Source organism: Camelus dromedarius, chromosome 4 (assembly GCF_036321535.1).
Source record: "Camelus dromedarius isolate mCamDro1 chromosome 4, mCamDro1.pat, whole genome shotgun sequence".
Taxonomy (NCBI): domain Eukaryota; kingdom Metazoa; phylum Chordata; class Mammalia; order Artiodactyla; family Camelidae; genus Camelus; species Camelus dromedarius.
In genome coordinates, this window is record NC_087439.1 from 51,807,508 (window position 1) to 51,823,255 (window position 15,748).

The window sequence follows — 15,748 nt, forward strand, 5'->3', positions numbered from 1 at the left end:
AGTAACATCAATAGAGGGGTTGAGTTTTGTCTCATCTACTTTATCTGCAAATGTCAATTTTAGATTAGACATGTAAAGTCATATCCATCATTAAAAAATTAAATTGAAAGTGAACCTTAGTTACAATTTGCTGATTTCCGATATAATTTAAATTATATTGTGTAAGTTAAATTATATGACATTGGCTGTCATATAATTTAACTATCAATGTTACTAATTTTTAATATGTGTCAATGCTATTAAAATAGCCAAATAAACTTCGTACCGTATATAGAGTCAAAAATATACTTTAATGCTAATGACATGAACAGCAAAGTTTCCTTGGTAATCTCTATTTACAGAAATGGCAGCAATGGATGTTAATAACCTTCTAACATTTAGATTAGTTACTTTTATTGCAAAACATCTAAGTGATCACACTGTAACTCAAGTTTTTAGGTCACTTGAAACAGTATGCTCTGGGAACTCGTTGCTGAACTTTCCAAAGGTCATTTAATGTTGGCATTGACTTGTTAGCTATTTATGCTCACTGGCGGGGCAGATAATTCTGAGTATAATTGCAAGTGGTTTTTGATTGTTTCCCCCAAAGGAGTTCTAAATGCAGAGAATATTTTCCCCCCTATTCAGACATTGTTCTGAATAAATATTTGGCCTATTTTCAAACAGACAAGCACTATAGTCATCATAATCTGCCTGACCTAGTATGCCCCTAAGAGACTTTGCTGGGTAGCACTGTGGGCTTAGAACACAGAAGTTAGTTATTCTGAAAACTATTTTGCAGAGTTCTTGGTGCCATTGCCTAAACACCACACATTGTCAAAACTGTCTGACTGAACATGTGATGCCTGAACCCAAATTCATTTCCAAACAGAACTTTACAGATTTTAGAATGATCCCTACCACGCTAACTCCTTTTACTGTTTCTACTATAGGAAACTGCCAATCCATCTCAGTGTTCCTGAGAGTCTTTAAGATGTGTAATTCTAAAGCAGTTGCAAAAAATATTTTTCTCTTACCTTATATTAACTTTTTATTTGAAGAGAAACGAGCATGAAGAGGAGGGGCTGCCAAGTGTGGACACACAATGGAGAAATGTTCCTCTTTCCTACCAATCTGAAACTTTACAGGTTGGTTCAAAGAGGCTAAATCTTATAGCTTTACATGACAGTGTCTGCCTACTAAACTGGAGGAGTTGTTCCTGAAGCTAGCCCAAGGACTGACAGGGTCAGTCCTGGTGGAGTGGTCATATGGAGAGAGAGGGGGATGCCTGGGATGACTTCCACACCAAGTCTTTGTAAGATTTTCAGAGGACACCCGTTATGGATATAGATACAGTTAGATTCACTTATATGCAAGTTTGTAGACATATATGGATGTGTATGCATATGTACGTTTATGTGTGTGTGTTTATTCTAAAACAGAATGAAGAAAGGAGGAGAACACGATTTTTTTAACATCACAGAGAAGAATATTAACATACAGTCATAACTGGGTTTGCATTTCCTTCAGGGGTTCCCATTCTCTGGCCCATTTGTCATTTCATCGTATTGTTATCACTATTGTTCAACATGTTGTCTTTATCATCTCACCTATTTATTGCCTTAGACAATATTTCCTGTTTATGTCTGACATGGAATTCAGCTTCAGTGAATTTCACCAGCACAGTTCCATGAACCTGAAAAATGTTTAATATGACCATAGGGTTAAAATTATCTATGCAGTATGTAGTTAGTTACTTAGCATCAGGCAAAACAAATTCTTTATTATTTCATAGCTTCTAAACATTTTCCCATTAAAATTAATGACATGGTAAGAAAATATAGGAGAAATGAATTCAATTCCTTTTTCATGGTGAAAGAGTATACCAATAGGGAAAAACCAGTACATTTGACTTTAGAAAACTGTCTTCACTTGTTCATTACTGTCCTGTTACAAACAGATCACTGTTCTGCAGTGGGATGTTAAATAGGAGTATATTCTCTATCAAATATTAAATACCACGAAGATTTTCTTTCTTAAATTAGAGCAACTGCATTTATTAAGAGCACTTACGAATCAATACTCATACAAGAATAAATATCCCCTATCTGCAAAATGTGAATAAGGAAATCAGATTAAAGTTATTACTGCTACAATAATTTAATGTTAAACTATATTTTAAAGAACTCCCAGTGGTGCTAAGAAACAGGCAAGTAAATTCTACATGGTTTCCAGGTACTTAGTAAACATAATATACATTTCATTATTTGCATGTATAAACCATCAGCAAGAAAAAAGAAATGAACACACAAAACATTTGTTCCTGCAATAATCATGTATGCTTGAGGAATGAGCTGGAGAAAAATCCATTTTTAAGAACCCACATTCAGTACTTCATATGGAAGATACAAACACAATAGCTGATGAATTAAAAATTGCCACTTCTCAAGCATGATTTATGATATTATTAGTACATTTAAATAAAAGCAACCTCCAAGTTCTATTTAGAAATAATTCTTTTTGAATTGTTATCTGTGAGGAATATGGATTTATATTTGGAGTATATATATATATATATATATATATATATATATATATATATATATATATATAGTATTTGCCCTCCCCACTTTATACCAGTAATCTGGGAATCCTGTCTGAAATACAGTGGTCTTTATACACTTAAAAAACTGGAGTTGTGCTGAGTATCTTGTAGCATGCACATAAATAGATGTCTATATTACACCACCATTGAAAGAAGAAAGCCTATTTTTCTATCAACTCTTGGTCATCAGTTGCCCATGGCACTGGTACCATTAACAAGAGGTGTTTTCCTAATCTGATCACTTGGGCATTTTATACACTACCTAATTTATACAGATAAGAATTCATACTAAGAAATAGGTACACACACACACACACACACACACAAACACATACACATACCCACACATCACAGAGATCCAAAACTCCTGAAATGGTTTTTATCAATTCACAATGGTATGAACGACACGTGGTGCACTATGCTACACGAGCGTGATTAAGCCAATCAACAATTTCTCACATTTAAAGAAACCAAATAGATTTTTCTAATTCTGAGGTTCTCTGTGAGGTGGTACCATCCCTCTAACTTACTGAATTTTTATCTATGATGGGTTAGAGTCAGAGCACAGAAGAATGGGACTCATGTGCCAAGAAAATCAGCCCTGTAACCTTAGACTGGTCATGACTCTCACATGCACATTCTGTGATGCCTGGGCCATTCTTCATGGTGGTCACAATCCATTTCTAATTGTAATAGTAAATCAATATTTGTGCAACTATATAATATGCTGCCACAGATTTGAACAAAAACTACAAGAGTGCTTTGCTTGCATACCCATTTCTAAGTCCTGGTTGGGGTGGAAACAGTGCTCCGCTGTTTATATGATTATATTTACAAGGCCTTTGATAAAATATAAGTTTAATACTTGGTTTTTGTGGTGTATCAGTTAGTTTTCTTTTAAGCGATAAAGTATAATACCATTATGTTTTAGACAAATGATATATATGCCCCCAAATTACCTTCAAGAATATGGAAATGAAGAAAGCACTTATACTAACCATTTAGAAAATATAAGATGATTAATTTCACCCACGTTTCCAGTTAAATGTAGGTGCTAAAGTAGCCATTTATATTCCATCTTATAATTAATAGACCAATATATGACTTTATTAAACTGATTACTTTTTAAAGTATACTATAATGGCTGACATATTTTAGCTCTGGTTTCTGTCAAGAAATATTAGAAATACACTAGCAGCATGAGTCCATCGTTGCTGGTGGGAAAAGTACTTATCCACAGGAGATGCATTCATTCTTGCCATGCAGCAGAGTACCAACTGGTAAAACATCCACTCTGGGACCTGATGTCGGAGGCCCAGGGGAGCCCTTTTCTTCTAATATCATTATGCCATTGTTGGAGAAAGCTCAGCTCTACAATGCTGTAATTACAGTGTCTTTCTGATTTTTCTCTCTTTCTCTGATAATGACAACGGCAGCAAATGATCAAATTTGATTTATGTTCCACATCAAATATTCCCTTGCTCTGTTGAGCACTGTTTCCTTCAAGTAATTTACCTCTCAAACCCTCCCAGAATAATGCAAGAAGCTACCAGAAAACTCAAGTGTGAGATGCTGCAACTAGATTACAAGTATCCATGATGTCTATAACCAATTTATGGAAAATATACAAATTCAGGTTGTCCGCCTTTGCCTTGGCCTCTAAAGATGCCTGATTCACCATGATTCATTTATTGCCAGCTCCCTGCCTTTCTCCTGGGTACTGCTGGTGCAGACCTTCTGTTTTTGGTGAACTTGCTATACTCATTTATCAGTTCCAAGAGTTTTTGAACAATTCTTTGAGATTTTCTATGTAGAAAATCATGCTTTCTATAAATAAAAGCATTTATTTTTTTCCAATCTACATAAATTTTACTTCCTTTTCTTGTCTCATTCACTAAGTAGGACTTTCAGTACCATGTTGGATGACAGTGGTGAGAGAGGGCATTCTGACCTTCTTCCCAGTCCTAGGGGGAAAGTGTCCAGTATTACCATTAAGTCTGACATTAGTCAGGTTTTTTGTAAATGTTTTTTTTTTTTTAATCAACTTGAGGAATTTTCTTCTGTTACTAGTTTTCTGGGAGTTTTTAAATTAATTATCATGAACACATGTTGAATTTTATCAAATGTTATTCCTGAAGCAACAGATATAATCACATGATTTTTGGTCTCTTGTCTGTAGATGTGGATTACACTGATTGATTTCTGAATATTGGACCAGCCTTTGCATACCAGGAACAAATCCCACTTGTATGTGTAATTTTATTTATTCATCGTTGGATTTGATTTCTTGATTGTTGGATTAATTTGTTAGTACTGTGTTAAGAATTTTTGTATCTATACTCATAAGTGATATTGGTCTGTAGTTTTATTTAATATCTTTACCTGATATATTCTGATTTCACAGAATGAGTTAAGAAGTATTCTCTCTACTTCTATTTCTTGAAGATATTGTGGAGAATTGGTGTTATTCTTCCTTAAATGTTTAATAAATTTACCAGTGAAACCATCTGGGCCTATGGTTTTCGTTTTTGGAAGCTTATTAATTTTGATTCAATTTCTTAAAAAGACTAGGGTCTTCAGGTTGTCTATTTCTGCTTCTGCAAGTTTTGGTGGTCTGTATCTTTCAAGGAATTGATCTATTTCATCTCAGTTATCAAATTTGTGGACACAGAGTTGCTCTTAGTATTCCTATTACACTTTTACTGTCCAAGGATCAGGAAAGATGACCATTCTTCAATTTCTGATATCGATAATTTGTGTCCTCTCTCTTTTCTTGGTTAGCCTGTCTAGAGATGTATCAATTTTACTAATTTTTTCAGAGAAACAAGTTTTAGTTAAGTTGATTTTCTCTATTATTTTCCTGTTTTCAAAGTCACTGATTTATATTCTAATTTTCATAATTTCTGCTTGTCATAGGCTTAAATAGCTTTTTTCCCTCTAGTTTCCTAAACTCAGAGCTTATTTATAAGTGCTAGTTTTTCCTTCTTTTGTAATACAAGCATTTAATGTCATAACTTTCTAAGCACTGCTTTTGCTGCATCACACATATTTTATAAGTTGTATTTTTATGTATTTCAAAATATTTAAAAACTTTTCTTCAGATTTATTTTCCCACCCACGTGTTATTTAGAAGTGTGTTGTTTAATTTCCAAATATTTGGAGATTTTCCAGTTATCTTCCTGATTTCTAGTTTAATTCCACTGTGGTCTAAAAATATGCTTTGTATGATTATCCTTCCTTTAAATTTGTTAAATAAGGTGTGTTTTATGCACATTTCTAACATTGGTTCACATTTCTAACCCCAGCTTCCCTTTGCCTCCTCCTGACTCCAGAGCCCATTTGTCCTCACTTTAATTACATGTTGCCTTTCTTGGTTCTTTTCTGGTTCATGCCTGTGCATCATCATCAAGAAAGTAGTAAATTCATTAAGGGTCTTATCTTGAAGGGCTTTTGCTTCCTTTAGATCACCTAGCACTGTGGTGCACTCAGGGGCAATGTGCACGTAGAAGATGAAGAGTTGCTGATTGGCTGAAATGTACCAAAGTGATCCCCCAAATCAAGATAAGAACCAAGGGTTTCCAGCATACCCCAGGAGCGCTCACTGGAAAGGCTGGGTGGTGTCTATTAATGAATGTCTCTGGGAGTTTCATTGCCAGATAAATACTCATACGGACTTCTCTAAAACATTGTGCACTGGTTTCCTGGGGCTGCTGTAACGAAGAACAGTTGGCCCTCACTGCCAACTATGCTATTTTATATGAGGGATTTGAGCATGGATGGATTTTTGGTGTCTGCAGAGGAGTGGGTGCCCTGGAAACCAATCCCGTAGGGATACCAAGGGAGGATTACACCACAAACTAGATGACTTAAAACAACAGAAATGTATTCCTTCTCAGTTCTGAAGGCTGGATATTCCAGATGAAGGCATCAGCAGGACCAAACACTCTCTGAAGTCTCTAGGAAAGAACCCCTCATTGCTTCTCACTTCTGGTCATTGCCACTTCTGCTGTTCTATGGCCTTCAGCAGCTGCGTGACACCAATCAGCTTCCGTCATCACCTGGCCTCTTCCCATGGGTCTCCTCTGTGTCTCCGTGTCTGTCTTATAAGGATACCAGCTGTGGATTTAGGGCTCACCCTGACACTACTCGATCAGTACAATCCTCTAATGTCATGAGACATTTTATTGTGTGGCCTCTAGCTTCCTCTCAGGAGGCATTACGTGGATCTGCAGGAAATTCACACTGAGAGGGAGGGTGAAACCCAAAGCTGACTCAGTTTCCTCACCCTGGTGTTTGGTTATTTTCTCCCCTCTGGACCTACATATCTGAACACTTAGTGGAACACAGCAGACAAATCCTTCAGGTTCCCACATATCTCAATTACTCACAAGAATCTTTCAGTTTTTCTGGTGAGGGAAATATTCTTGTTTAATCTGATAACCCAGACCAGGATGTGATGAGAAACTCTCTTACTCCTTTAAAAATAACAGAAATTAATAAATATGCATTAAAGAGGCATCTTCTGGAGCTGCATTAACTTGAATCAAAAGCAGGGTCAGCACACATGGCAATGTTTGCTGGAAAAGACGCTTTGGAGCAGATGGGCATTTAGCCTTTCTCATCCTGCCAGGTACCTGGTTTTCTACTTTGTCTGCATTTCCAGCTGCCCTGCTTGCCAACAGCCTCTTTGGATGGGGGTTTGCAGAATACTTATTACAGAGAAAGGCAGCTTTCTGGCATCATTAGAATAATGTAGGTTATAGACCATTTGCCATGGAGAAAGCTCCTTCATATTTCATCTCTTGAATTTTTACCTTCAAAAGATTTCATTATATGATTTTTAATGCTCATGTAAGATAAAACTACCATCTTGTAGTTGTTTGGATCAATAAAGTTCTTGGAAAAGAACAGTTGTTGAATGACAAAGGGAAAAGTGTGTTTCACTAGCTAGTTCTGATGAAAGTATTGATATTTAAGTGGCTCTAAATGGGAAAAGAGCCATAGCAGGGAGCCATACAAATACAGATTGAAAACTTCAAATTATGTAACTATTACTGTTCTGGTTTAAAGAAAAATCAGGTTGGATCAATTTTTTCAGCTGCTCCTGTGGTTAAAATACGTTTCAATTTCACCAGGTTTTGATTGCAATGACTGGAAATATGTGCACACAAACATTCTTGTCTATACAATTCCTTCCCTTGTCCTTTAAGGAGGAGAGGGTGATAATTTTATGCTATAAAAAAGGAGGATCCAAAGAACTGGATTTGCCAGGTCCTGGCTTATACAAATGAAATTTCCACTGAACAGAAGGAAGAGCTATCTGGCCAAACACTCAGACTCCAGAATCAAAGACTTATTCATCTGGAGGAGTGTCAGGCATCCAACCCTCACCCCCAGTGCTTGGGTGGTTCATGATGTTATATAAACTCTCATCAACACAAGGAATCATGGTGTGGGGGTTCTTGGGGAAAAGCCAAATTAGCAGCTTTCTACTTTCTGTTTTGAGACTGAATTCATACACAGCTGATAACATTCAAATCTCATCTCATGCGAAGATAGTGCAGAGAAAATGAATTGTTGTTGCTTTAAGCAGAACACTGTTTCATTTAGTGAATGCAAATCTTTTGGCTCTCTGATGCAGCTCAAGATTCTGCTTATTATAAATGGAGAACAGTCTGTCATGGTTTGGAATTTGCATTGACACGCACAATATCAGAGTACCAGTAGGAGATATTTTATTTTGATTCAGCTAACTTATTTTATGGACACACTTAAAATACTGTCCCTACAACAGGAATGTCAAAAGCTTCAGATGGCAATTTCTAGTATGGAATGGTCATGAATAAAAATAAACAAAGTGGAACAAGATGTTTTGTTTTTTCCTTCCTTCATTTAGAATTCAAATAATCTAAGTTCTTGGATTTGTTTTTTTTCTTATATTTACACTTATGAATGAGTTTCAAATGAGATCTATTCCCAACCAGATTACCAAACCCCAGCTACAATAAAATATTGATAATTTGTGTAGTGTTCTAAAGAAGTACATAAATTCTGGTTTTGGCAGTTTGGACTTAGTCACTGAGAAGGGAGACACGCACTTCTACAGTTACACCTGATGATGATTTATGCCTGATTACACCTGATTTTAAATGTCAGAACAATGATCTTGGATTTTGCCTCTTCTCACCTCTGTATTATTTTGACCTCTAGAGCTAGCATAGATCTTCAAGTTTAAATTTTCAATCAGGGTGTAGCCCAGAGGATCTGATAAGTTCTCACTTAAGTTTTGTAGATTAGGTGAGAGAGTTTTATGCATTCCTTATGGCTAGAACCTGATTCTGACTGGTTAATGTCCATTATATAAAAGAATAATCTGGTGACAAATACATCTTTGTCTTTTTACATTCCCTGACCCCTCTCTCCAAAAAAAAAAAAAAAAAAAAGGAAAGAAAGAAAGAAAAGAAAGAAAAGAACAAGCTAGGCTTATCTTTGCTTACCTCTGACAATAATTCAAGAACTGTGGCGTGTGACTATGTCTTAAGTGCATGGGATACAATCGGTGAACAGGGCTGTCACAGATCCTGCTGATGAGGATCCCGCACTCTGGCCAGGAGACAGATGCTCAAACATGCGATTCCAATGCACCGAATTAAGGGACATGACATGGGCAGCTCAGGTGCTGATGGCGCCCGTAGCAGGAACGGCTACACTGGACTTGATGAGTCAGAAGGCTTCCTGAGGGAAGTTGTGTCTCAAAGGGACCTGGAAGGAAAAGCAGGAGTTAAGCCACATGAAGACAGGGTGGAATACAGTAAGGGTGCTCTGGGAAGAAGGACTGGAGAGAAGTAAGAGCATGACAGGGTAAAATGTGAAGTTAAATGTCGCTTTGTGGGGCAGATCAGAAGGGACGGAACAGAGGCTGGGAATGGAGAGGCAGGTACTAAGGCACTTGTGTACAACTTGAAGGAATTTAAACTTGGGGGAAGCGGTTTGTGTCTTGATTATAAGTGATGGTTAGCATTATTGAATGAAACAGTTAAATTTTCCTGCTTTTTTCCCCCAAATATTTTAGATATTATAGAATATGCAAAGATTCAAATGGAAGGATCCCTCTGGCAAATTTCTCCTGGAATTGAATGTGAAAACTTTACCTTCAAATGTTTATATGTCTTTCTATAAGAAAATCAAAACTAGAAAACTCAATGATTTTACCTTGTGAGAAGCTCAAAACACATTTTGTATTGCATTCCTTCAGGGTGTCGAGTACACGCTCTTTTAACTTTTTCTTGACATTTTCTTTTTCTTGTTACAAAGTGTTACTAACTGTCCAGAATTTACTCTAGAAATAAATGGGTATAAATCATGTATATTTCTTAAAACTGAAACATCATATCCATTTCCTAGGTTTCTCATTTTTAACCAATAATTTTGGTTCACACGTTCATAAGGAGAACTTTCGATCAAGACAAAAATTTTAACAAAAGGGATAATCACACTGAAGTCTTTGAAATTAAACTATAACCAGAAGAATAACCGAATAGCTGATTAATCTTCATTGCTGTGGGAATTACTAGATAGTCAATAGCTCAGAAGAATACGTAGGCAGGTAGGTGGGTAGGTAGGTAAATGGATGGATGAAGAGACAGATGATAGACAGCTACATGAACTATATCCTGAATATTGGCATAATGCTTTTACCTAATATTTGAGCTCTATGTATGTATGTGTACAAATATGTGATATACATCATATATATATCACATAAGGTATACATATCACATATATATATATATATATATACCTTATATTTGATATAAATTAAATATATCAGAGGATTTATATGCCTTGTTTGGTCATACACCATGGATATATGTATATCCCACCCTGCTCCCCAAAGGATTTACCTTAACAGCATGTAACAGGTAAGGTAAACCAGCAACTCCCAGGTACCAACAACCCCAAACCACAAATTCACCCAAGCTGACAAAATGGGAAGGGAGATCCCACTAAATTAGCAAGATGAAAAGGACAGGAGAGGTAAGAGACTATGAGTTTCCTAGAAGGCTGTATACATAAGCTTTTAATAGGTTTCTGTCAAAATCTGTAAGAAAATTAAGAGATTAAACTTTTTTATTACATTGAAGACACAGCACAAGAAAATACATGGCAACTTTTTACTTAGCCACACATTTCACATCTTCAGATAAAATTCAGTAACTTTTTAATATCAACTTGAATATATTAAATTTAAGTATTTTTACTATTTGTAGACAGTCTTTACAGCAACATAATTAGTTCATCTGCTTCATGAAAAATCTATAATGAATATTCTTTCAACTAAAGATTTTACCCTAACATGACAAGACTATGTTTAAAATCTAAAAACAAATGCCTCTCTTATACATGTTTATTTTTTAAAGGAACTAAAATGATCCCCTTTTCTGAATGATATATTTCAGAAAAGCACAGAACATTCTGCAATATTAGTGATAATTACAGGGAAAGGATACAATTCATCTTATGTTATCCTATTATATACCTCGAGATTATACTAAATGTATCCTCCTGAGTTTAATTTCAAATCTTTGAAAAGGATATAGTCTTAAGAAATTAGAAAGGAGTTTAAGCTCCAATTCATAAAACATCATTTTGCTACATGCAAATAGTTGGAAATCACATACCAACATCACTCCTTTAATTTAATATTTTTAAAGAAACAACATCTGAAAGAGAAAGAGTGGGCAGAAAGCGGTATGATGACAAATTACATTAAACAATATAATTACCCTCCACCTTCAAAGAGTATTTTTCATTTTCCAGACGTTTACAAGACAAGGAATGAAAATGGTCAATTGCCTAAGAGGTAGATGATGAACCTATTTTCCAAAGAGGAAACTGAGGCACTACAATGCCTTACCACAGGCTGTAAAAAATTGTCAGCAGCAGAATCAAGATTAGAAGCAGGAGGAACTGGTTGCAGTTGTATACACGTGGCTGCCCCAAATGTGTCAACAGAGTGATGAGAATATGGTTGGTCCACCCCTGAAGCTGTGCTCCATCTTGCTCTGTGACATGCACAGCTGATGGAAGTTTGAAGCTCCATTTAAAGTTGACAGAGCATCTCTTCTTCAGCGTCAAACCCATGAAATCAACAGGAGGAATGACTACTTACAGCGGAATCCTCAGACTTAGGAGTCCAGGCTATGTTGAAACTACATAGAATGCACTTCAGTAAATGAGATCAAGACATTAAAAGCAAAATTAAAGGACGGCTTATGCAATAATGGAAGTTACAACTTCAGTTCAACATTTCTACTGTTACTCTACAAAGAGATGTTTATGAGTACAATTAAAAATAGACTCTCCAACAATTGGATTTGAAATATAATTCACAACTGCATGCTGATGGGAGACTTGATCGGCATGCTCTTAAATTATAAGGCAATAAACAGAGTGTCATTTGACTATGTTTTATACTGAATACATTACCTTCTGGAGAACAGAAGTGTTTCTTTATCCACTGCTAATGATTTACCTAAGCTCTTCAAGTACATTAAAACATGAAAGAAAATCTTATTATTTCATGAGCAGTGGTATCAGCCAAATAAGCAATATGGCAAGAATGGAGGTACACTTGGTGGGGAGGTACACTTGGAGGGAGATGCAGGAAAGTAAACAGCCATACTGTTGTCCTTTAGGCTCATGAGAATGACGTCCGCGGGTGCCAACCTCACAGTTACCGTGTGAGTATCCAGTACATTAGGGACACGCTAATGTAGATGACACACAGCATGATCCAGTTTATTCTTGTGATTGGTGGCCCGCGGTTACCTGTCACGTGGAGGATGACACTGGAAGAGAGAACGCCAGTAGAGTTTTGGGCTTGAGCCACATAGATGCCTGCATCTGCCTCACATACCTTCGGAATGAACACCGAATGTCTCGTCTCCTTGTGTAAAACCTGCAAGTGCCCATCTGCAGACAATTTCTGGCCCTTCTTGTACCTGAAGCAGAGAGTCAGTTTTTAAAGTCAGGATCACTGTTTATTCACATTATTTTCAAGTTCTAATAAGCATCAGCATTCAGCCCACTACTACTGCAATAGTTTCTATTTAGCGTTAGCAGGAACTCTGCAGCAACTACAAGTTCTGGTGGGGCTGTTTTCCCTTCAAGCGGAGGTGGACAACTGGTGGCCAGAGAGGTGCTTGATGGGCTCAGACCATGTTTTTTAAAAATTGAATTTTTGGACATTTAACAATTGGAATATTGCCCATGAAAATTCAGATATCCAATGCCTCTTAAAAAACCAGGCCACCTGGTCACACTGGGCCACCGTTAGCTCACGGCAACAATCACTCAAGTGGGAAATGGGATCTTCTATTTGGTCTGTGACATTCTTTCAGCCACTACGAAACAGTAGCTTGTGACATCTTGGAATCTATTGCAAGACTCATCTGCCCCATAATCCTCAACTCACAAGATCCACACAAGGATACCAAAGCGCCGCTTTAGAGGAAGTACTTACGTAGCACTTCTAGGCGAGATGGGTTCATTTAATTTTTGTGAATTAATTTCATTAGAAGAAAATGATTTCTAATTATAAAAGGCATTTATGCAACTGGATTTAACACTGTTAACGACAAGTTTCTAAAAGTTTCCTATGAACACAAGCCTTCAGCTGCATCGTTTCATAAAGCAAATAATTTGTGTATTTTGTTTACTCTATAGATTCTTGTTTATTTATGCCCATGTTCCTCCACACAAGGAGTGACAAACCTGAATCATTCTCTATTCCCACCACCTGAGTGATAATTCTGTATTATTTCTGAGAGTCCTGAGAATGATTTCCTGATAGCTCACCAGTTGTTAACTGGGCACAACTGCTGTAAATTCGAGGGCAAGATTTTTTTTTTTTTACAATACTATAGTGGTTCCTCAACAGTAAATGCTAACCAAGTCATCCGTGGTGTGGACAAAAACAAGAAACACTTCAGACATTTTTCTTTGGAGTGAATAGATATTTAATAATGAATTAAATATCTTTTAAATTCATAAATATGAAAGTCCTCATCTGTAAAAAACATGCAATTGTAAAAACAACAAAATAAGACAAGAGGCACACATGGCTGCACCGTGGCCCAAGTGCAGTTTCCTTGAATAATTTGAGAAACCAACATTTTCTCATAAATTGTTTAGATAACTGATCCACACTTCAAGTACCATCAATGGACACACACAATAATTGAAATCGTTAATTTAATATCTACTGAAACATTATGATAAATAAGTGCTATCTTACTTATCCTATTTGTTAACTATAAATTCGTACTCACATATTTGCAAATTTGTCCTCAAATAAATATACTTAAGGTTGAAAAATTTCTAAATGCTTAAAAGTACCCTGCATATTAAGAAAGTCAGAACTGCTTTTACATCAACAGTGATTTAAAACCTGTATTCTGCAGTTTACTTTTATTAAAACAAATCGGCTTAAAAATAATGACATCTCTAGAGTAAAGTCATATTGTTCACAGTTCAGTTATTATACCACCTTTCAAAAATGGATTTATTACCTGTCACTGGAAGCAACTGTGAAAGAAATAGTTTTATTCCATCTCTCACATTGAAGAAACTTATAAAAAGAAATCTTAACAAACAAATATTACAAAAGTGGCATGTGTGACTCTGTTGGAAGAGGGAAGAGATGAAATGGATAAATGACAGAAAAGGGAAAAACCCAAATGCTTATTAAGGTTTCTGCTATCATACAAGATGTGAAACCAAGAAAATTTCATGCTTGTATATAGAAATAAACAATAGGAAAGAAGTTCAACCCCAATCTTTAGAAATGTGGAATGTTAAAATGATACAAAAAAAATAGTACAACTAAGTTGCGGTGCTTTTGGAGGTTGGTTAAATTATTATTGTATGTGGTTACTTTTTTTCCCTTAAGGGTGTTAGCTATGCGGTTATTAAAACAAGAGTTGGGGGTTTGATGTGAGGCTGGATCATGCAGAGTTGCAGTGACGTAGGATATTAATCAGCCGTCCCTAAACCTTTAAGTTAGTGCCCACAGAATGATATGCTCAGTGATTCGATTTGTTTCTGTTCACGGCTTGTCATTATAGGCTACCCACCATGTCAGTGTAGGCTCTGGAAATCCTGTTACTTCAACTTCCAAAGTCACTGGAGAACCTTCCGTGACAGTTACATTAGACAGGAGCCTGGAGAAAGTAGGAGCCTGGCCAGCCCGGCTGACCATGCTGTTCTTTGCTGATGTACTTTTAATCTCTTCTGGGGGAACCATTTGCCTCTGATAGGCCTGGCTGGGGCCTGGCTGAAACCCGAGGCCTGAGTACACATCCTGGGAAGCATGCAGCCTATTCCGGGTTTTAGTGTCGTTATTATCAACATGCAGCTTCTCCCGTGTTTCTAGCGAACTTCCCTGAGCCTGGGGGGGCTGTTGCAAAGCTCTCTCATGCACTTCACTCGGCATGCTCTCTGGAGGTTTAGCACTGATTCTGTGGAAGGCAGTACTCTTTTCCAGAAATCCTGGAGATGTCAATGGGGGCTCAGCTTGGAACTGGGGGTAAGGCTTCTCCAAATGACTTGAAAATGTTTCTGTCTCATCATTGCAAACATCAGCAAAAGCAGCAGGTGGTGGAAGGCCAGAATCCCAGGCCTCCCCTGGACCACTGGCCCCCATCTGCATCCTGCAGGTGCTTGTGTGAAGGCTGAGGGAGGGGCTGGCACCTGCCTCCACCTCCATGTCAGACGGAGCAAGGAGGGAATCAGGGCTTCCCGGGAGCGGGGGCAGGGAGATGTCATCTGGTGAGACACACTCATATTCTTCTCCTAAAAGCATGTCTGCAGGCAGGAGCAGGCCTTGGGCAGCACCCTCTTTGCCGGAGGACAGTGGCTGCATGTCTTCTGCTCCATTGATGGCCAAGACGTCTGCTAGCGGGGTCTGCCCCTTCAAATTAGAAAAGCCAAAGCTTCGAGTTAGTCACTGACTTTTCTTTTTCCAGATCTCAAATTCGACTTCAGAGACAACTTGAGAAGATCTGCAGTGAGTGACAGCTCAAGGCCTTGGCAATGGCATCACAGAACTTGAAACCATTTGTCTGTTTAACCTGAGCACAGCCCCATCATGACCAAGGAGTC

The 15,748-nt window shown here is 37.2% G+C and overlaps 1 protein-coding gene across 6 annotated transcripts in view; it reads right to left on the bottom strand.

The window, feature by feature from the left end:
• Nucleotides 1-9,248: 9,248 nt before the first annotated feature.
• CCDC141 (coiled-coil domain containing 141) overlaps nucleotides 9,249-15,748 on the bottom strand; it is a 194,972-nt gene continuing 188,472 nt past the window's right edge. For 5 of the 6 annotated variants that reach the window (XM_031451741.2, XM_031451739.2, XM_031451738.2 and 2 more), the window contains 2 exons: nucleotides 14,722-15,557; nucleotides 10,407-12,588 (listed from right to left, as the gene is read on the bottom strand). In XM_031451741.2, the coding sequence (XP_031307601.2) occupies nucleotides 12,321-12,588; nucleotides 14,722-15,557 (1,104 nt within the window). In that variant the 3' untranslated portion in view covers nucleotides 10,407-12,320. Of the gene's footprint in view, nucleotides 9,347-10,406; nucleotides 12,589-14,721; nucleotides 15,558-15,748 lie in introns of those variants that run through there. The other variant, XM_031451742.2, reaches the window with a different exon arrangement.